The sequence below is a fragment of the Diabrotica undecimpunctata genome, chromosome 6, assembly GCF_040954645.1.
Source record: "Diabrotica undecimpunctata isolate CICGRU chromosome 6, icDiaUnde3, whole genome shotgun sequence".
NCBI classification, from domain to species: Eukaryota; Metazoa; Arthropoda; class Insecta; order Coleoptera; family Chrysomelidae; genus Diabrotica; species Diabrotica undecimpunctata.
Genome location: NC_092808.1, coordinates 94,326,065 through 94,350,421, shown reverse-complemented (window position 1 = coordinate 94,350,421; position 24,357 = coordinate 94,326,065). Strand labels below are relative to the sequence as shown.

At 32.3% G+C, this 24,357-nt stretch overlaps 1 protein-coding gene across 1 annotated transcript in view; it reads right to left on the bottom strand.

Moving 5' to 3' along the window:
* The window catches only part of YME1L (ATP-dependent zinc metalloprotease YME1L), a 37,857-nt gene extending 18,949 nt beyond the window's left edge, over positions 1 to 18,908 (bottom strand). The window contains exons 1-6 of the mRNA XM_072534906.1: positions 18,749 to 18,908; positions 17,939 to 18,693; positions 15,850 to 16,034; positions 9,465 to 9,593; positions 6,157 to 6,386; positions 4,409 to 4,569 (exon numbers count right to left, since the gene is read on the bottom strand). Of these exons, the coding sequence (XP_072391007.1) occupies positions 4,409 to 4,569; positions 6,157 to 6,386; positions 9,465 to 9,593; positions 15,850 to 16,034; positions 17,939 to 18,693; positions 18,749 to 18,775 (1,487 nt within the window). The 5' untranslated portion in view covers positions 18,776 to 18,908. The remainder of the gene's footprint in view (positions 1 to 4,408; positions 4,570 to 6,156; positions 6,387 to 9,464; positions 9,594 to 15,849; positions 16,035 to 17,938; positions 18,694 to 18,748) is intronic.
* Positions 18,909 to 24,357: the final 5,449 nt, after the last annotated feature.

The window sequence follows — 24,357 nt, the reverse complement described above, 5'->3', positions numbered from 1 at the left end:
AGTCAGTGATCAGCGGATAAATACTATGTCTATTATCCTTCGGACACTTAAAGGTTCAGGCAGAATACTAAAATAAATTTAAAATAATATAAGACAAAATTGTTTCGTTACACTTTGTTTTAATATAAATAATAGTAAAAGTAACAATAATAACTTTGAATTTTTTTGACTATGACTATATCCGAGGAAATCCTCACGCCAAAAAAACGACTCATCACCAAAGGACTTTCAAAGTTAATGTTTGGGCAGGAATTGTGGATAACAATCTAATAGGCCCAATATTTCTTCCCAACAATTTAAATGGTGATAATTATTTGCAGTTCTTGGCAAAAGATTTACAAGAGTATTTGGAAGAAGTGAATATTGCAATAAGGCAAAATATGTGGTTTCTACAAGATAGCGCTCCACCGCGTTATAGTAATGAAGTCCGGGAATTCCTTTGCAGGCAGTATCCTGGTCGGTGGATTGGAAGAGGTCGTGACGCACCTATTTCTTGACCACCCAGAAGTCCCGATCTTAATCCCATGGACTTTTACTTTTAGGGGTTTATGAAAGAGAAAGTGTATTATGTAACAATAGAGGACGAACATCAATTGAGGGTTAGAATAATTGAAGCTGCAAATCAATTTCGTCAGAAAAATATGGTTTTTCAGCGCATTCGGTTTTCCTTATTAAAACGATACCAAATGTGTATTGAAGAAAATGGGGGCCATTTTGAACATTTATTGTAATATCATATTTAGAAATTGGGCTGCACACCCCCCTTAAAATTTTTCTATGCGCTTAGATTTTGTTGTTTCTTTTTTATCAAAAATGCTTTCAGAACAAGAAAGTAACGTGTCCATTTTTATTACAAAATGTCAAGTAGTTTAGGAGAAAATGTAAAAAAACAATTTTTATTTTGTATCTTCAAAGGGCTGTAACTTTTTTTGTGTACAATTTTGTAATAAGGTAAGTTGGATTCAATCAATTTATTTTTCTTCCCGGAATGCGTGATTTAATTTATGAAATACTTTTTTGAAACACACTGTATACTCGGATTAAAATTTGAAATATTTTTACTTAAAATATAACTATAAAACTCACAATTAATAATCTATTTTTTCAAATAGTCCAACAACCTAGTTCTATTACACAAATATAATAAATTCATTTTAAACAAACACTACTTCACTATGAATCAACAATCACGAATTCCAATATCTTAGAAAATAATATCCATAATCCACATCCAAAATAATATTCTAATATCTGGCTGAATAGATATCGATACAGATAACAGAGCAGAATCGTGCTATCACTTACACAGAAAACAGACGCAGGTGTGCGCTGACTAATTCTCTATGTTGCCAACTCACTCAGTTAAGTTCGATTTCTTGTTATAGATCGATAATTTTAGGTGATTTTAGTAATTCCAATGTGACACAAAATCTAGGCATGAGATAAAAAAGTTTATTTGAAGAAAGTGTATTTTTTTATTTTTCTTAATGGCGGTACGGACTCGTTTTTGTAATATTTTATTTAGTTATAGAGTAATTTCCACAAACTAACATATTTGTCAAATTGGCTCCGTACCGCCATTCTTTACTATATCACGTATATGTGTGCCAAATATCTCGACAAAATATTCAAAATTAAAGCTGTAATCTTGGAATGCGTTTTCTGTCTTGATGACGCGCTGATGTAGCCTCTTAACGAATAAAGCTTAACCAAATAAGTACCCGCAGATCAACTGAAGACATGACACAGGCCAACAACTGTGTCATTAGTGGCCCGTGACTGAGGAATACAATTCCTGACAGGTGCCGTACCACAAAGTCGCAGGCGGCAATCAACCGCCGTTGATTTAACCGGCTGTGATACTGCGAACACTCACCAACCCGTCTGGCAGGCGTGGTGTTTTAATGACAATATACCCCTTAAAGGGGTATATTTCCACAGAAATGGAAACTGAAATAAATAAAATTAAATGGGATGTCATAGGTATCAGCGAAGTTAGAAGTAGAGGTGAAACTTAGAAAACAATGAAATCAGGGCATATATTCTATCAGATTGGCTCTGAAACTACATCAGTTGGAGGCACCGGTTTCTTTGTCCATAAAAACCACGCGAACAAGATAATAAACATCCAAAGTATATCATCTAGAGTGGCATATCTTATTCTGAAGCTGAACGGTAGATATCAACTCAAAATTATCCAAGAATACGCTTCAACAACAGACCATACAGACGAAGAAATCGAAATGTTTTATCACGATATATATATATATATATATATATATATATATATATATATATATATATATATATATATATATATATATATATATATGTATATATATATATATCTACTGCGCTTAATGACGAGTATACGGGAAGCCTATGTCAAGCAGTGGACGTGATAAATGAAGGCTGGATGATGATGATGAAGATGATAATAATGATGAGGCCTGTTTGAAATATATGTATATGTTGCGGACATCAATGTCGTATTCCCACGATTTGTTTAGAATTTGTTTCACTGTGAATAGCTAGTCAGTTCAAATATTCCCCGACGATATTTTCAGTTAGTTGTTGGAGTCGTTTATTTAGTATATAGTAAAAAAACTTTGTGCGCTGTGCACAAGAGAGTTATGCCGTGATCATTTTCGCATTTCAGTTTATCCCCTTTTTATAAATTGCGTATAAAATTCCGGTTTTCCAGTCGCTAGGAATCTTTTCTTCATTCCAAATCTTGTTCATAAGCAATGCATTTGTCTTACTAGGTGTTCGACACTTAATTTATATAGCTCAGGGGTCAATTCCTGGAGCCTTGTTATTCTTCTGTGCCCGTTTGCTTTGTATATGTTCTGTGTCTCCCTCAATGTGAGCATGTCAATATGCTCTTCATTTTCTTACGTCCCTAGGAGAGTTTGGAAATATGTTTTCCTGACTGATTTTATTTATTTTGGATCACTGGTTATTTGTCCTTCTTGATTTCTGCATATCGGGGTTTGTATTCTTTTTTTAAATTGCGTAGATATCTATCGATTTTTATTTCAAATGGGCAATCTTTTAAGATATAGATAATCTGTCGTTTATCAACCTCTCCCTTCAAGTAGCCAAACTCTTAATTTTAAATAATGAATAGACTATATGTGAAACATCATTATACAGTCATTTCGCTGGAGAATTCAGGCACCCACGATTTTTCTTTTCCATAATAACTCTGTTCTTGTGAAAAAGTATTAATTTATTACAAGTGCCACACCTCTTAAAACTAAACGTAACGCCTATTTTTTGCTAGTGTGGGCCCCCGCAGACTGCAGACTTTTTATCGGCCGATAGTTTACTCCGGTTGGGATGTAAGTACGTACACCGAGCTAACTAAACAGTCGGGTTGGTGATGTGGACGCAGACTAGCAACAGCCGGTCGGCTATTAACGAACGATACAGTACTAACGTTCGTATTTGACTGTTAAGTGAGCGGTCGTACAATGGAAAGAATGTACAGAAATGATATTATTGTTCTCCTCATACAACGGTGGAGGAAAATCAAAAAGAGATTCCGAGAGTATTGGCTTCAGTGGTGGATTATTTCGTGGAAAATTCTACACAATGCATTCTAAATTACTTGATCGCTCAAAAAAGTTTGTCACCTTTTATCGGATGAGCATAAGCAACTTCTTCAACTAGTCATGCTAATTGGACCAGCTACAGCGAAGAATACCAATTGTAAGACTTTCTATACCTGTAAAGGTGAGATTGAGATTTAAACTGTTTTTATATAAAGCGCGGGTCTTTGTCTGACTTCTTTTATTAACTTTACGACGCATGTTTCTAAAATCAACGATTGTAAATTGGACGATGCAATTTCTCGCAAAAATATTCCAAAAATATTTGCACGGCACGAGTGTCGGACACCAAATCTAGGAGCGAACTGAACTGTCGGCCGATAAACAATGGTCGCGTATTGTGTGCGTAAGTCGTAGTTAGTCAATGCTTATTAAACAGTCGGCCGATAGTTGACCAAAACATTAGTTTGAAGGCAATCGGGAAGCCCTTCAAACTTTTTATCGGCCGATACTGAATCGGTGTAATGTATACCTCTCCAGAATCCTGGAATAAATTCTGGAATCCATTGTATGGTGTAATTAAGTAAGAAAGTGATAGTCGACTCTATCTTGACTGCAATAGTAATTTTGGAATGTTTTACCATTTGTATAGTTTTCTAGCATATAAGCACTTTCGCTGCGGAACTTTATTTCAGAACGTTCTCCTGTGTGAATTGAACTTTTGATAGTATATGGAATACGCAGATAACGCCAAATGGCGCCGTCCGCACAGAATGAGAAATAAGAAAGACGCTATATGGCGTCTAAGAATCTCAGTTCGTATACCCATGATAATGATAAACTGTAATACATACCTTAATGCTGCTTGATTGACCATATTTTCTAGATCTGCTCCGGTAAATCCAGTCGTACCTCTTGCTAACAATTCTAGATCTATATCCTTAGCTAATATTTTAGTTAAGTATAAGCCCAATATTTCTTTACGACCTGTATAGTCAGGTGTAGGAACGGTAACCTAAAATTATAAAACTCAGGGTTAAAAGTTATATTCATGTTTTTTTTTCAGTATTTTATTAATTATTCAAATAAATATGTAATCGAATCCATCGTTTTACCCATTTCTTCCAGAAACATATTTCTGTAATAAGCTTTTTTTGATTAAATTTGCCCATTGTAAAAATTGAATTACAGAAATTTGGTTCTGTATTTAAAATAAATGAGCGGTTGAAATGTCGTTCAGTTACCACAGTGGTTTCTATTTTCTACCATCTAATGTAAATAGAGGTATGCAGACAATAATGAAAGAATAACTCTAATTTAAATATTATATTTATATGGGATTAAGCCAAAAAGATTATTTTAAAATCGTGAGTTGTTATTATAACCAATAGTTGTTTGGCGGTTATTGTTTGCCAAATTGACGGGTGACTTACTTGCCTCGATATTGTAGGTAAATAGTCATACTTTTAGTTGAACATTCTGAAGGTGGTGTTTGTACAAAAAAACTGTATCACACAAAACAATCGGAATTTGATATCATCCTGCGGGTATAAACTCCACCTCCAGAACTCTCAACAAAAAGCATGCCTATTGGCCTACAAGGTCGAGGCCAAGTAAATTACCCATCAATTTGGTAAACAATAACCGCTAAGGGTGGCCGCACACAGAAAGAGCAAAACTGTTTTAGTCAAAAACGTTTTTGACTTAACGAGTCTGATGCTGATGTTTCCATATAAATGAAATGAGCTGACGCACACTGATTAGTCGTGTGTCTAAAGCATGTTTAGGCTCATTTAGTTTCAGTCAGTCTGTTTGATGTTGATTACCGGATCGTCGTTTTGTGTCGAAACATTTCAATGTACGCAGGCGCATCGTGTTTTTGGAATTCCCTTCTTGAAACCGCTCGAGTAGTCAACAAGAAGCACATGTGGAAACAGCGATATTTTGCTTGTTTATATTGTGTGTATCATGGAAGTGGACGCAGAAAAATTAATTGTACTGATTGAGGCCAGATTCTTTTCTCATTATAGGATGCACCCAAAATTGTCTTTTATTTTGCGTTTTTTCGTCCTGTAGGAGGAACCACTGCCAGAAAACTAGTGCAATTTCGTCGTTATCTGTCGACATCTTTAATAAAACTGATTGCAGTATGGTTTTTGCAAACATTTTGTTTCTCTTGAAAACAAAATGTTTCTTGTGGAAACAAAAACGTTTTCGTTTCAAACAAAAACGTTTTTGACTAAAACAGTTTTGCTCTTTCTGTGTGCGGCCACCCTAACTGCGACTGTACCGTGCCCGTGCTTGGGAATTACCTCATTGGAAAACCACAGAAGCTCTTGACTGTACCGTCTCTGACTAAGACATGACTGTTGATAATGATGATAGACAAGAACTATATTAGTGAGTTAAATGCAAGATATGTATAATGGTTATAAACTGTATCTGTTCGAAGCAATTGTTATTATTTGTACGATATGTGTAAAATATTTCCATTTTTAATGACATTCCTACAGTAATATGAACATTAATTGTTAAAATATCTAACTCCATTGATAAATGACCCAATTAATTAAATAAAAAATCAAATAAAAAAAATAATTACTTCTACATCGAATCTACCCGGTCGTAAGAGAGCTTGATCCAGATCATCCCTTCTATTAGTAGCCCCCAATACAATGACTCCTTCATTTTGATGGAAACCATCCATTTCACTGAGTAATTGATTAATAGTTTGATTAGCATATGGATGTAAAACACTATTAGTACGTTTTGAACCTACTGAGTCGATTTCATCGATAAATATCACACATGGGGCACGTTTTTTCGCTGCCTCTGCAAAAATAAAAATAAATACCATTACTACAATAATTATTATTAAAGCACAAATGAAAATAAATTTAAGTATTATGAAAATTAAACTTTTGGTTGTTTGTTGTTGTACGCCACACGTTTCTTTTTTACTACATCACACACTGAAACGCATTGCTGAAAACGTGACCAAAAGTCTAAATGTGTATCAATTTGGATATCAATGTGTACTGTAAGGTTTTCAACCTTGCTGATTACTAATTTGATGTCAACATTGAAAAATTCAAAATGGTCGACCCAATATGGGGACCAAATTTCATATATGTCATATGGGGATTTTTTGGACATAAGCAGGTACTGCAAAGTTTTTGACCTCGCTGATTACGAATTTGATGTCAAAGTTAAAAAATCCAAAACAGCGAATCAATCTTGGCGGACAGACTTTCATAAAATTTGAATTAATTGGACACAAATCGGTACTGGAAGCTTTTCGTCCTTCCAGTACCGAACAGGCAGTGATCTGCATGTGTGTTGTATACTTTGTGTTGTATAGGACTATTTAAAAGTGGGATTTACCCAATATTTCTTCCTTCCGTTTTATTATACAGTTATACGTATACACAACAACGGCTAGCTCCGTGACATCCATCCCGTAATTGAAAAGAATAAATGTAGAAAGCCTGGCCGGACATGCCGAATGTACGTAGAAGCAGCATGTTGCTGGCCGACCGGGTGGTCGCACTGTACTCCATGCAGCCATGGTCCGACCAGTGGTCGTGGCCGGAGTCGCTGTACTGTGCGTTAGCTCTAAGAGAGTTCTCGCTTCTTGTAATAAGTTTTTTTTTGATATTTGCTTATTGCTAATAATATATATATATATATATATATATATATATATATATATATATATATATATATATCCATCGGTTTGGAACGTCTTTCGACGTTGTCCGATACCTAAACACCATCTCTTCTTATCTTCGCAGTCGTTTGTTGTTAAATTTCTTTCGCTCATGGACTTGTTTACGCCGTGTTGCCATTCTAATCTGGGTCTTCCTCTTTTCCGTCGACCTATCGGTTGCCATTCTACTACTTTTTTGGGGAGTCTTGTTGCTGGCATCCGTTGAACATGCCCATACCACCTTAATTGTTTCTTGATTATTGCTAATAATGCTGCTGCAATTATATCGGGTCCATGGACCAGTAATCGGTGAACTTCGGTGGGTATATTGTACCAGGGATATAGTTGAACCAAGTACCTGGGTATTTCTGTAGTATATGTACTTCCGAAATTCTATATCAATTTTTTCACCACTCGAAATTCTTTGTAAAATAATATGAAAACGATGGATCTTTTTTTTTTGTTTCATATTTTTGTCTTCGGCTTTGAGCGCTTACCACTTTCGTGTGCCACTTTGGTAGGATATATATATATATATATATATATATATATATATATATATATATATATACGCAACATTCGAATCATCCAATCCATGCATGTCGAGTTGACAAACCTAGTTTGTAATGGTCAGCGTTTACTGCTGTTTTTAACACTGCGTCAATATCGTGGAACTTGATGTTACTTCGCATAAGTCATAACGATGCTAAGATTTTGTTCCAGTGATGTTCCAAAATTTCATGTCGGTTCCTTTACTGTTAGGAGTATAAAGAAACTCATAAATCTCCGAAATAAAACCTTCAAGCCGGTCTTTATGACACCCGATTAGATATCAAGTATAGAAGGCTACGGGGTCTATTTATTATGCGTCATTGTTATAAAATATAAAATATGATCTCTTCCCATAATTTACACCCATAAATTAATAGTTATTTAACCAACAAGTGTATTAATAAAGGCGATTAACAGCGAGCGCGTTAATGTTCGAGATTGTTAATCGCCATTTTAATTCACGAGTTCGTTACAAAACTTTTCCGTCGACCATACTTTTCAGAAATAAAGATATCTTAGTTTAAATATTTATTTACTTAACGATAAACAACAATTTTTTCAGCTTTCATTGACTTTATTCAAAGTTTCCTTAGTGCTAGTTTTATTATAGTCAACATTAATATTCGAAATGGTGCAATTACTGAAATTAAAGGAAGATATTGATAAATGATTATATGCTGTATAGCATTTTGACAAATTTATATTTAAGTCTTCTTGGAACTCTGTAAATTCTGTGATAGAAGAAGTTAAATTCTGGTAGAGTTAAATTAAACTCTTCGTCAATATCCATCCTTTGATTTTTCAAATACACAGAATTTTAAACAATAAAGTAAATAATGACATACAATGACAGATAGTACTAACAGCGGCTACTTCATTTTAAATTATTTTTTTAGTGGTAATATAAATAGGTATATGTTTAGTTGCCTACACCACAGGTCACTGCCAATCACAGAGCGTTTAATTAATTTATGCAAGCTATAATAAAATCGTTCATTAATAGAAAATCATTCATTAATACGGTTATTAATCAATGATTTTGAGGGTGTTAAAATTGATCATAAATGGACGGTCGACGGAAAAGATAATTACTGAAAGTAAGACGTGACATATAAAAGACCAGACAAATGTGAATTCAACGCACTAATGTCATTATCAAATTTTATATTAGGTTATTAGAAAGTTATTAAATATACATTATGATCTCTCCTAATCCATAAGATACCAAACTCTACAGTAAAGTTGATCACCCTGTACAAATGGTTTTAGAGCAATATTAAAAATACAATTTACTCAAAAAATAAAATTATTGTGTTTAAATCCTGAACAGATTTTTAAAAACAAAAACGATGTAACAACAAAAAAGACAATAAGTCATAGAAAAACCCCTTTAGAAAATTAAATTTTTTGTGATAGTGGCCTCATTTGTCACCAATATACAAATTAACAATATTTTGCTGCTCTAAGAAGTAATTTAAAGGGCTTTGTGAAACATATTTCCAAACAAAAAATTAATTTGAGGATAATAGGATATTTAAATTATATTTAAATACGAAATTATATTAGAACATGTATATATATATATATATATATATATATATATATATATATATATATATATATATACATATATATAACATTATACTTACTAAATAAATCTCTAACCCTTCTGGCACCTTGTCCAACTAATACTTCATCAAATTCTGGTCCAGCTGCATGAAAGAATGGTACACCAGCTTCTCCTGCCACAGCTCTTGCAAGTAATGTTTTACCAGTACCTGTTTTAGACAAATTAATTCAGTCAACAAAAAAAATTATAAAATGTAGACATCAGATATTCACTCAATCTATAAATATTGTCTGAATATGACCTGTTATATGCTTAGTCACAAATCTTGTGATATGGAGAATCTAAAGTTCAAAAGCGAGAACTCTAATTCTATGGACAGTGGTAATGACTTCGATAAAGAGAATGTGGTGGTAGATCAAATAGCTGCAGTTAGTATTGTTTTTCTTCTAGTCTTAACAGTAATAGGTACAAACTTTACATACTAGATATATAAGCTCTTCCAATATGTTTAAGTGGGTCGCAAGACTGAAAATGTTTTTTTCAACTTTTCAAAAACAATGACATGTTTATTACCAATTCTCGATTATTGTAAACCAGTTGATTATTTTCATTTTATTTTGAAATACATATTCTAAATTTAGTTGTTAATTAAACAATACAGTAGTATGAAGTATTTATGACTGAAAGAACCAAGGAGAATCCTAGGGATCAATTGAATAGATATTATTGAAATTTATTGCACTTGTATTACATACAAAAACTACACCACTAAGCAGACCCCAAGACTATTGGAAGAATCGACCTGTATTTTAGTTAAAAAGAAATTCCCAAAGTATAAGTCGCGACAGATTTTTTGTTAAATGATATGCCTGCATTTTGTTCCAGGTCCAACTACAGAAAACGTAACCATATATCGACCATATTAAGTTATGATAATTATAAATATCTTTTCTTCGACGGCAAAATGGCCTCAGTCTATTATCTAAAGAAAGAACTGTCCCTAGTCAAATCGCTAGTTCTATGAAGGATAGTTTGGTGTTTCATCAGTGTGTAATATTAAAGTAGTGTAAAAGATGTATCTTAAAAATACTGTGATAAATATAGTATGTACTTCAAAAATATTAAATTGGAGTTGCCAAAAATATTTATATGCGTTAGCTTTGAGTTTTAAAGCTGAAAGTGATTCAAGGTCTTTTTGCGATGATAGTGGTTTAACAGGAATTTTGGTTGTTTGATGTTTGAAGAAACGGTAGAGAGGTGAGACGCAAAACTAGTAGCTCCGGCCGATATATCGAGGGTCAAAATGAATTCAAGTTTTAGGTTTGGAAGATGGCCCATTGAAGACAGACGTGTTTTAGTTGAGTCTGTCAAAAACCGGCAAATTTGTGAGAAAACGTGATTATACTCAAAGTAATATGTCTGTTAAAGTAAGAGTAATCACTGTTTTTTGTTGTATGCCGTAGCTGATCTGAGATATTTGTTAAACGGCGTGTATAACAAATTTGAATTTTTTTTTTTCAGTTTTTTTTTGTGTGGTAGAGAGAGTATAGTATAAATCCAGCTTCCACCCCCAGAAGTTTCAGTGCGTTTTAGTGAAATCAAGGTAACTTTTTGTTTTAAATTTTAAAGTAACGAACTATGCTAATACACTGTCTTCTTGCATTATTTGCTGCATAGGAACTTTAAATCCGAACTAGCTGAATAATACAAATATAGTTAAAGCTAAATGATGAAAAGGTCGATTCAGACAGGTCAATTTTTAAAATAATCTATGCTCATCATATGCTCTGGCACCAAGTTTTTAACTTTGCATGATCTCTTTTCAGGTGACAGTCACCATTTCAGTTTGTTGAAATCAGAAAGTACATTATGTGAAACGTCATTTAAAACCTCTTAAAATACTTATTTCAAAAACGATTAATCTCTTGGAAATATACAGATTCTAAGATGTACAAGACAGTGTTTCAATATGTATCTTGAAACAATTTAATGTGTTTTTGTGATTTTTTTAAATAGTTAAGTAAAAAAACTGTATTAAGTCTAATTTATTACAATTAAATTAATGATAGAAAATATTTGTGTACCCCGGAGGTAAAGGACACTATGTCCATTTTTATCGAAATTTAGATTATTGCACTTTTGAATATAACTTTTCTGGCTCTACACATAGGTAAACCATACTATGTCCAGAGACAATTTTACGGCAAGTTACCGACTTTTTAATAAACACCAAGTCCACTTCCAGTCAGAGGTAAACAACACCATGTGGACTTGGTGTTGTTTACCTCTACTATATGTGTGCACCGTCATTAACCATCCGGACATAGTGTTATGTACCCTTGTACACTTCCCGTCATATAAAAATGATACACTTTTTTTCCCAATGTAAACCAGTGTTCAGACCAGAGATATATAAGAGAGCCTCTCTTACTATCTCTGGTTCAGACTGGAGACAATGGTTCGTGAAACAATTCATTGTGGCCATCACAGATAACGGAATTGCACTAAATCTAAATAAAAAAAAATAACGTTCAAAAATGTGTTTAGATAAATATTATTTTTATTATTAACAACAAAAAACGGTATTTAATAAATTTAATAACCAGAGAGACGGTTGAGTTAATGTCCAAAATGTTTGAAGAATTTTTTAATAATGGAGATATTACAAAATACTATTATTTCATCAGTTTCGAATTATAATACATATATTTAAATTCCACATTTGTTCACTGTAAAAGTTATTCATTTTGTATTAACTTCAAATTAAATTTTGAATTTTTTCAGTGTGTTTTATTTATTCTAGTATGTCACAACTCAATACAGTTTTGTGCTACACTTTACGAGAAACGAATGACAGCTCTCGATTTGAAATTAAACATAATAATTTAAAGTCATGTCTAAATTTTTTATTTTTTAACATTATTTTTGAATTAAAATATTTTCATAAATTATAATAAAACACGATTCAAGTCCTTCTTTTAGCTGGTTTGATATAATATATTCGTTATAAGAAAAAAGTGGACGAAAATGATAATTTGTTTGGAGATGAAAATTCGGATATTGATAAAATCTATAAGCCTCCAAGTGGTGAAAGCTCAGAATCGGACGACAATGATATGAGACGTATAAGTAAACCAGCGAAAACAAAGGTAAAAGAGAAAGCTATTATTACTCCTACGATTATGGGGCAATAAAAAAAATCTTCTTCAGGACGATTTATCCCTAAGCAGTGATGCAGGCAATTTCAAGAGAAAGTGTTAAAAGAAAGGTACAAAATATAACTAAGTGCAAACAAAAAGGTAAAAAACGTGTAGTAAATAAACAAAATGGGGCCTGTAATGTTCGCAAACGAAAAATAGCTGGTGGGAAAGAGTATCTCAGTAAAACAGGCAAAGACATGCCTGCAAAAATGTTAAAGCCTACTTGCATGTGTCGCATGAAATGCTCTGAAAGATTGCCAGAATACGAAAGACAAACAATTTTCAACTCATACTGGACTGACACCAACGTTTCAGATCTTAAAAAGCAATTTATCTTCTCATGTATCTACATCCAACCTACTCTTCGATCAAGGAAAAAGATCCAAATTCTACCAAATCTAAAAATAATACACTACACTACCATTTTACAGTTAATAATCAGCTATTGAAGATGTGCAAGGTTATGTTTTTAAACACACTTTGTATATATAATTTAGTAGTAGTAAATATGTTGAAAAAAATTGAACCAGGAGGTTTATTAAAAACTGATCAAAGAGGTAGACACAAGCCAATCAATAAAACTCCTACCGAAACCATAAATAGTATACATCAACATATTAAATCATTCCCAAAATACAAGAGTCATTATTCCAGAGAAAGGAGTAAGAGAGATTATCTGGGCACAGAACTTACAATAGAAAAGATATATCAACTGTACATTGATGAATGCAATGAAAGACATGTAGATCCAAAGCTCAGAGCAAAAAAGTGGTTGTACGCAGATATTTTTAATAAAGACTTCAAGTTGTCATTTAAACCGCCCGAAAGAGACATTTGCGATACATGCAGTACATTCACCGCTCAATTAAAAAATAATCTTACTGCAGATGAACTAACCAGTGTACAGGCTAATTATGATGCTCACCTAATTGAATCTAAAACTCGGTATAACTTAAAACAGTTGGACTTTATAATAGCTAAAGAGTCACCAAAATACAAAGTACTATCTGGTGATTTGCAAAAATGTTTGCCTTTGGAAGCTTTGGACATTAAATTTTACATTGCATGATGCCAGTGATTCTACTGTACAATGTATAATGTGGGACGAATCATAAAGGACCCGAGGTGCAAATGAAATTGCCTCGTCAATTTTAAAATGGGCTGACAATACAATTCCAGGTAGTCAAGTAGAGGACATCACTCTTTGGACCGATAACTGCTATGGACAAAATAAAAATATAAATATTATAATGTGCTATTTTTGGATACTGCAAATAAAGACGATCACTCAAAAGTTTTTACTGAAAGGGCACACACATATAGAAGCAGACACTTTTCATGCTTCAATCGAAAGAAAAAGAAAGAAACTCTCCAATTTGGCCATTTTAATACCATGGGACTGGCAAAAATAGTTGGGCAAACATCAGGTAAATACACAGTGCACAATATGGAACTTGCAGATTTTAATAACTTCAAAACGCTGTTCGATAAGAAATTGTCATCTAATCCTCCTTTTGTAAATAGAAAAAAAAATATTAATAAAGACACTGTTCTACTGTCAACATGTGTTTTCCTAAAAGTCCAACAAGAACACATTGGAAAGTTCTTTTATAAGACCGATTTCAATAATCAAAATATGTATGAAGTGGACTTCATGAGGTATTGAAGACAGGAAGTAACGTTTCCAGCCCAATTAAATCAAGTCTCAGTAATCCCATTACCAGTCACAAAACAAAAGTACAATGACTTAATTGCACTACTACCTTTTGTTCCGTCAGTTTGTCATGCGTTTTATCAAAATTTAACACAGCGATATAGCCTAGCCACAAACGATTACCCACAAGAAGATGAAGATGATATGGAGCATCTTTAACAATTTTGAAACTTATCGTCTATAATTTTGCTTAATTATTATAACATTATAATGTTTACCTCTAATAAAATAATAGCATAGGCTGTTTAATGTGTTTGTATTGTTTATTTCGTAAAGACCTTAACATGCAATGCCACATTATTTAAAAAAGTTGTTAGAGGTAAACAACACTATGTCCAACTACACAATGAAAAACGATTGTACACACCACAATAATAATATATTAATCTTGGTTAAATATAAGAAACATTTGAGTATTTACTGATTACAAATTTAAAAAATTTTAAAACTGCTCTCCTGAAAAAGTAAGAAAATGGACATAGTGTCCTTTACCTCCGAGGTACCGATTTAACACATTTCAAGACTGCAATAGCAACGAATACTACATACTAAAACATAAAACAATTGAAGAGTAATTGCCAGCTTAAAACTTATGTGAATCTAAAAAGTGTTCAAAAGGATTCCCATTTAGTTCTCCGCAATAATATAAGAATTCAGAACAATACTGAGATAATTTGTTGGCATAGTTAGTGAAAAGTATCTAATAGTTGTGTCTAATAAATATTGGATTTTAAAAACTTAAGTTTGACTATTTAAATTAATGTCAATACACACTGGGCCTACTATACATTTTCCTAATATGCCTGTCCAAACATTTAGTTTTCTAGTGACCTCGAAATAAACTGGGACTTTTATCAGATGAGTATCTAACATTTTGTGAATGAACATGACCATTAAAAATGTAAAGAGATAATCAAGGTACTGTGCAATATAATTTGTCATTGTTTTGCAGTATTCCATATATTACTTCTTGAACCACTTTTATTTTGTAAGGTTGAAATTTATTTTTCTTCCCAACCTTTAAAACTGTATTCTCATCTACTGTACAAAGGTAAACAATAGTTTTAGCAAAAGTAAACAGATTAAAGACAAAATAACTTATTAACACATAAATCAGTTTATCTACAGAGATATGTTTTTTTTTTCTTATGTTATCTTATATTCATAATTCTGATGAACTTCACCATAAATTGTGATAATTTTTGTTTCTAAATTATGTTGTATCATTTTTAAAAGTCACAATAAACAAATTTCTTTTAAAATACCATCAACACTGGAGTTATTATTACTGTTTATTTTTGACAGCTGCTAAAAATGACTACTTTGCTTTAACCAGATCGATGAGCACTTACAATAAAAGTTTTCGTTACATGACTGTCACATAAAAAGTCACCATGCAAATTTCAAAACTTTGATGCCATAGTAGACTATGATTATGCTAGGTAACATGTAATATTCTACTGCATGTTATATATGTATATATATATATATATATATATATATATATATATATATATATATATATATATTTATAGAAAATAATAACATACCTGGAGGACCAACAAGTAAAACTCCTTTTGGTAACTTGCCACCCAAATTTGAGAACTTATCTGGACTTCTCAAAAATTCGACTACATCTTTTAGTTCTTGTTTAGCCTCGTCTACTCCTTTGACATCTTCAAAAGTTACATGGATTTCTTCAGGATCCACCTCTACCTGATTCCCTAATTGAATTCTACAATTTTTGAGAAACTTCAGAATAAAATAAACCTTTTTAATTAATTCATAAAAATACAGTATAATATTTTTAAATTTTAATTGTTATTCATAATGAATGTTTACACACAAAAAATATAATGTACAATATTTTTTATAATTTTGTGTAGAATAAAGATTTTTTAATAGATCAATAATATATTATGTAGAAATAATCATGTCTCGCTAAGTTGGGACATCTAGTTGAAAATGCTATTTTTATTTTTAAAACTCTATAAGAATTAAGTGTTGTTCAAATGAAGTAATAATACTGGTTATTTTCCAAATTATTACTTAGACTAGAAATATTTTATAAATTTGCTTTGTTTTGAACATGGACATTTATGTTTTGCCAATCCAAATTGTTGAAAATCTTAGCATTTCTTTTTTCAAATTTTCACATTCTTGTTTCTTTGATGGTCCCTTCTCTTTTTATGTTCTAAAAAATATGTATTTAAAATTTGTTTTTGTTCTTGGGTCCATAGTATTAAAATTCTTTTCTTCTTAAAGTCAACTGTTATTTTGTGTTCTTCTTTTTCAAAGTTTTGCTAAGGATAAAACATTTTATTTTTCACTTCAATATTTTCATTGGTTTCATCTAAAGTAATGTCGATTTCGTTTAGTTGCATATCTTTAAATTGAGATGCTTCTCCTTTTTAAATTCTATGAATTCTCCACAGTATGGTTCATAAATGTCTCTAATTGATCAACATCTGACTCTGTACTCTGTCATTTTGAGTAATTGTATGAGGGTAGCGAGATGCTTCCTGAGTTTGGTTGACGTAATGGTCAAAGGATTTTTTAATCCTGCACTTGGAAAGTGTTTCTTTAAAATTTTATAATCACGTAGCAGTCCGAAGAATGTAATATTTGCAAATAAATATATGTTACTTTTTGTTGATAATATTATCAAGATACTTAAATATTCTAATTAACTGTTCTTCTTGAACATCTTTTGAAAACATAACCAGTAAATCCCTACCCCCTTTACCCTTACTCACAATATGTTTCAAGCTTTTAATTAAATATTTTCAGTGGGACTTACTCTATCTGAAAATTCTTCACATTTTGTTGTTCTTTATTAGCTTTTTCATATAAGTAAAACAGCAACCTTTGTAATTTTCCTGGTCTACTTATATTCAAGTGTAACACTCTGCAATATACGCTATATATAAATTGTTTCATTTAACTTGATATTCTTATAATTTTTTGTTACTTTTTCAGAGCAGAATTTTCTGTTTATTAGATATTCTTTGAACACATTAAAATCAGTTGCAAGAGTTAATAATGTAATTTTATTCCACTTATTTACTTGTAAGTACTGGCAGCCTTACTAGATATTTTATATCAGGTGTGTCATAGTTTTCAAAGTTGCTTCTGCCTTAGCAGCAGGTATTGTAGAATATAATTATTTTCTCTTTAAAACAAGAATGATTACAGTATCACAAAATAGTTTTAGGCTAGACTTCCACATAATTATATTTTGCTAAGGTTACATAGATAGAAGATGTACAACAAACCAATTAGCTTCAGTATGAGCTGTTATAACACATGGCAGTTACACACAAAGGCACAAGTATATCACTGTGATATTGGACAAAATCAAGTGTGACCTATTGATGGCTTCCAGAAAAGAAATTCATTTGTGAATGGAAAATGTAAGCCCATGAAGAACGTGCAGTGTAATACACAATTCAACATTGTGTATATTGTAAATTAGTTTAGAAAACACTTTTGTTCAAGGTTCTAACACATTTGGCTAAATTTTAATACAATATACAGCCCAATTTATATAGATTGTTATTAATTTTAGTATTCAAATTTTGTTTATGTGTTTAATTACTAGTTTTCTTACTTTAAATAAGAACACTTTTACCTACTTACCTGAATACAGATCCACTGGCACTAGCTATAAGGCTAAATATAATGGCCAAAAATATAAAAACAGTTAAAATTTGTGTAGCTACTTTTAAGTATCTTGTAGATTTTCCTGGTTTAGGAGTAGCATTGTTTCCCATCAAATATCCTTCAGCAAAAGCAACTTTCAACCTCTGCTTCTCTGATTCATTTACTCCATCTTCAGAAGTTAACATATGTTTTAAATTCTCTGGAGAATTTGGTAATTTTGAAGAAATGGTAGAACTTGCATCTGACCCTGTAATGCCGAAGGCTTGTTTAACTCTATCTGTTAAAGGGGGATTTCTGTTAAGTTCAGCTTTTATGCTTCTGTCAGTCTTAAAAGTTCTTAATTGGGTTTTAAATAAACTTGGACGTTGAAATAACAAACCATCAACCAACTTCTGATAAAGTGTGGTTGGAACATATATACAATCTTTCTTAAATATTATTGTGGGAACAGTTTTATTTAAATCACTTTCGGAAAAACCATGTTTATTCTCAAAGAAAGTGTTACTTGAGGTATAGGAGACTTTAAAATTATTAATAAAGTGATTTCCAAATAAATCTTTTGTATTCAAATGCTTTGCAAATGAAAAGTCACAATTTTTAACAGCTTCTAGAAAACTATCTAAACAGATAAAACTCTGAGCATGTTTAGATTTCTTAGCAGAAGTCTTCTTTAAGTGAACAGAGTGCCTGGTGTTTATTTTAGAGGAGAACTGTGATAATGTAGCAAATGCCTGAAACAGAACGCATATAGTATTTTTATTATGGTGTACATTTTATGTTTCATACCTGATTAGGATTTTGTAGTGAAAACATTATTTTTTACATATATGATGAAGATGAAGTGTTTTTGATGAGAAAAAACTACAATTTTGTAATGATGAAATTAACCTATTTGACAGCTGACTGAGAACCAGAAACCAGAACCAGGCTGCTGAACTTTTAATAGAGATGTGATATCAAAATAACGAAACCAATTCTTATAAGTTACCTATTATGTAGGATGGCTAAAAAATATTCTAAACAGAAGAATTCTAAATACCACAGAAAAAACTTCACATTTGACTGATAGTGATAGGACTTTTCATCAAAAAAAGTCTCAGCCATTTTTTTCAAACAGGCATTTTGTAAACAAACAGGTTGGGTTCTATATATTTAAGCTTGTTATGTTTATAATATAAATATAATATGAATATGTTCAAAGCTTATTATGCGCATGTATTTGCATTGTAACTGCTATATACGTATGCTACATCTATGCTAGATCTACAATTCTCAATTCTGTGTCTATGCTAAATCTTTAGTGTAGTATATTCATTGAGCAAAAAGACAAAGTATATTTGGCATAGATGTTCATCAAAAAACAGTGTCAGCCATTTTTTTCGAACAGGCATTTTGTAAACAAAAAGGTTACGTTAATTAATCTAAAAAATACCAAATAAAGTCTAGTTATCGAAAAAAATAAAGTGCCACAATTAGCAAATCAATTTTTTTATCGATTAATACCTGTACAAAAAAGATACAACAAGCGGTGTTATTATGGAATATGTAAGAGGGATTCACGCTCTAAAACATTTAAAGACAATAAATATATTATTTTATAAATTGTCTAAACCCTTTATTTCTTTATTAAATCAAAAATATCTGTCTGTACGAAAAACATGGTGGTGGATGATAAGTCCTATGCCGTTTATGATGCGTTTATGTCAGAGATATGTAGGGTAGAGTGAGGTTAACTGGACATCTTTTGAAAAAAAAAATTATATTTATTTAGTGTCTGGTTCAAAATAAGCCAATATTTATCCTGTGTTTCGTTGTTATTTGACTAACCATTTAATACGATTTTTGAAGTTCAATAAATATCTATAGGAATAGGGGGATGATTTTCGTAATAATCTGCAATTTTGACCAGTTAACCTACCTAGTAGGTTAACTGGAACATGGAAGTGGGCTAACTGGACAGTATGATATACCAAAAAAAAATGGGTAAAGAAAATAGGAAATTTTCTTAACAACTCTTTATTGAACTAATATAAAGTAAAGTCAAATTCATCAAAGTCTATAGAAATCATGTTAGCAAACCTGGCACTGCCACTTTTTATTGGCAGAGGCAGTTTGTAAATAATATCATCAATAGGAACAAAACCGGGGTCGCCTTCTAAGAAATATCGTGTTTGGTTATGGCGTTTCATAAAACTAACATCATAGCCGTTTAACAAATTGTCATCAATGTGAACCACATAATGCCTACAGGTTGCATTAGTCTTGCCATAAACTTTTGCAATAGCATAGTCCCCTTTTTAAACTTAGGGTGGATTGGATTCTACATCGCCAAAATCTACATCGTCAAAGTAAAACTTGTCTCTTAGTTTGATTTATTTTTATTTTTTTATTGACCTTTTCTTCTCGAATCCTAGCTTCTTTTTCTAAATTTTCTTTAAAAGGTGTGTCCGTTAGTATTAAAGATTTGCGTTTTTTACGTCTAACGTTAGATTTGTGTTGCTTGGCTTTTGGGTGAGGGCGAATCTGTTCGGGAGTTATAATTGTTGATATTGGGGTTTGACAAAGTGGCCTCTTTAATGTTAATTGGGTTGAGAGTTTTCTTCTGATGTTCCTATTTGACCACTGTTGGACGAAGTCTGTTGTCCGTTCTCTGGATTTGGTCTATCTGTTACATATGATGACAAATAGTCATCATCAGAAAATATTTGATCATTAAACGGCTCTATGCCAGTAGCTCTAAATCCACTGCATATATTTTTTAGTGTGAAAGCTTGTGAAAGGAAAGCTTCTCCTGCTAGATTTGCAGCGTCATAAATAGTCTTTCCCGAATTATTCACCATCCACCTGTCACAAGCGGCACCATAAAAATTTTTTAACGAAGCAAACACAGCCACATCTAGCGGCTGCAGCTTGTGACTGCAGTGAGGAGGTAACGTTAAAAGGATTATTCCATTTTCCTTCGCAAAATCTAGTGCCGTTATGCTTAAGTGACTTTCATGATTGTCGATAATCATTAGTTTTGGGTGTTCCTTTGACGGTCTTTCATGTTGAGCAAAATGTTGCAAAACAGGCAAAAAGAGTTCACTTCTTATCCACCCAGATGGTGTTGCGGCACCTTTGCTTCCAAGTAGGGTGGCACATACCTTCCAGTGGCGCCAATAATTGCCACCAAGGTAACAAGGACCCCTCTTTCGGCAGAAGTCATTTGCCCCACGCTTCTTTTGCCTGTTGCGGCCAATACTTTTGGTGGTTTGTGCATCGTCGTTACACCTGTCTCATCTAGATTATAGACATCATTGGCACGTAAATTATATCTATTTTTAAGCTCTCTCAGATTTTTGAAAAATGCTTGTACATTTTCTTTATTAAAGCTGGTCGCCCTACTAAGACTAGTATGTTCAGGGGTTCTTAATGATAATCTGTGTCTTAGCATAAAATTAAACATCCACTCCCTTCCTGCCATTTCATTCCGAATCCAACTCTCCTTTATAGTTTTGTTGTTAGCTCTAGCCTTCGACCTTGTTTGGCTGACAATCCATAATGAATGTTGCAAGCTTCTTGTAAATAATTTTTAAGAAGCAGTTCTTCGTCTTGAGAAAATACCATTAGGTGTTCATTACTTGGGCGAAAATTAACCGTCCCCAAATCATGGTCGCGGCACTTGTCTACATAACGTTTTAGTGTAATTCTCGGAAGACCAAACTGGATAGCTACGTTTCTTACTGAACGACTATTTTCTAAGACTTCTTTGCAAGCCTCTTTTAATGTTTCTGAACTGTAGGACCTATTGTTTGTCGTTCGTATTCTTTTCCTTGGCATTTTCTGAAACAAAAAAAAATATAAAGTAATAATAAATAGAAACCAGTAAAAATATTAAGACAAGGCGCTTAAATGATTTTTGCTGGGCCAATTTGTTTATTGTTGATTTGGAACCAATACATTTAGACGTGACGCCCACATAAATGATTTACAATTAAATGTATTATTGCAGGTGACCCATAAACCAATTCAAAAAGCAGATTATATGCGTACCGCCTTATAGTAGGTTAACTGGATATATGTTCATCTAACCTCACACGGTGAGTGTTCAATTAACCCCACTAGGTAATAAAAATTATAAATAATAATAATTCTAAGAACAACACCAAATATACTAACTTTAAATAGTGGAATAGATGGCTCATACTTACCTCAAAAACCGTGTACAAAATAACTAGCTAAATTATATTTTAATCTGCTTAAAAATAAGAATTTTCATAGAGCGAAAAATTTACTTGCATCCAAAAAAACCATGTTGACTTCACTGACAATTCCCTGTAGGTTATATAGAAATCTTTAATGGCCACAAGTAGTGGCTGTTAGAGTTTGCTTTAAACTACATGTGCACGGCTCTGATTCTCTCTAACAGATGGCAGGTACGTTGAAGTGTTCAGTTAACCTGCCTGTTCAGTTAACCTCACTCTACCCTACTGGTTTATGTTAATCATATATAAAATAAAAATAATAAAAACGTTTATTGCCTAATATAAATTTACATGTCATTCCTTTCATTCATTTTAGCCTTCTTTCTTCTTCAGCGTCCCGCTCTTGCACCGCCAGCTTCTTGATGATTTGACCTCTCGGCATCCTGGACATCTTTGTGTGGATATATCCTCGTCTTCTTCTGTAGGTACTAATTTAAGGCACCGTACCTACTTCCCATATGTTAATCATTGGGCGCGTTCAGCAGGCGGAGCTGCTCCACAACTGTTGAGTAAATGTCTGCAAAATGAAACCGCTACCGCTCCGCTACTTCCGGAGCGGCCTGTCAAATTTGGTAGCGTAAAAATGTATCGCTACCTCCATCCAACATGTTGAGAGAAATGTCATTCATGACATTTCTGTACTAAAATTGAGGGTTAGGTGTTTGTTTGTTTTGCTTTTACGTTTTTACTTCCAGCCATATATTACTTTATTATATGGACATATCCATTGAATTTATTTAACTTGTTTAGAGGTATTTCTTGATTGGATTTCTAATTCCTTTCCAGCTGTTTCCTAATAACAAAAAGGTGATCCATTATTTATCTTTACAATTTAATGACTGTTTGGTTCCATTCCTTCATGTTTTGTTCATACTTTCTTTTCACTTCATATATTAGCTATTAAAAATGTTTACGTCGAAATTGATCATTACTTATAGTTAATGTTATCTAAAAAGAAAACTCTGAAAACTTTTGTTTTCTACATCTCTATAACTTTTATTATAATTTCTTCCCACTACAGCTATTTCAGCATTTTGTCTTTCTCAATTGACAAACAAATGTCTGTTTTACACTTTATAGTCTCTGAACAAATAAAGGAGGGGAAAGCTGTATGTCTCAAATTGGTCATTCAGAATTATATCTGTATATTTTAATACATCTCACTGCCATGAGAAGCATAATGTGATACACGGGTAATACGATTTTACAGCCGCGAGAATCAAATATCGAATACACACGCATTTGTAATGCTCACACATCACAAATTATGAAAGCTCTGAGAAGCAATTGTGGTCTCTCATATCAAAGTATCATTAATGCAGTTAAAACGTAGACGGCTGTAAGCAACAGAAACTATATTTGGCCTCTGAAATATGTGAACCAATGTTTGATTCTCACAGCCTGAAAAGTGGGTTACTGATAAAAACTACTTAAGTCAACTATTATGTATTTATTTTTTAACGAAAACTATTATTTAAATACATTGTTATTTTAATAAGAAATTAACAAAAACTTTATATATTAAAAAAATATTGTTTTCATTACACTATTTAGTTTCTCTTGTTTTTTTTTTAACTCATTTTCACAGTATAAAGAATTGCACAGAGTACACAGTGAAATCAACAAACACCTACGGGCTAACAGTTGGAAATAAATAATATTCATTTAGAGCAAAATTGTATTTTTCTGTAAAATGGCCTATATTGTGGAAATGGACATATAATTGTAATAAACGATATTACATTGATAAACACGGTCGCATGAATCATATGGACTTGTTTTTGTGTGAATCGGCATTTGATGCACACTGCTGTAATATACGATATCAGTCAACAAGGCTGCGTGAATCATATAGTGATTCTCACCTCTAACTAACACAAATTAAGGTTTTTTTTTTTTAAAGAAATGTGTAGATATATACTTAGATTTTAATTTTGTGTGTATATAGAGTTAAAAAGATATACAGCCAGAAGGGTCCTTTTTTTTCACTATGGTGCAGTGTGAGGGTTCATAAATTTCTTAATATAAGGATTTGAAATTGTTCACTAAATGAATTATTATGATATAAAAGGTGAAGTGTGCATGTAGACTCTGTTTTTTGTTGTTGAAAGCTCTTTTGTGTTCTGGTATACATTTGTTTAAGGTTCTACC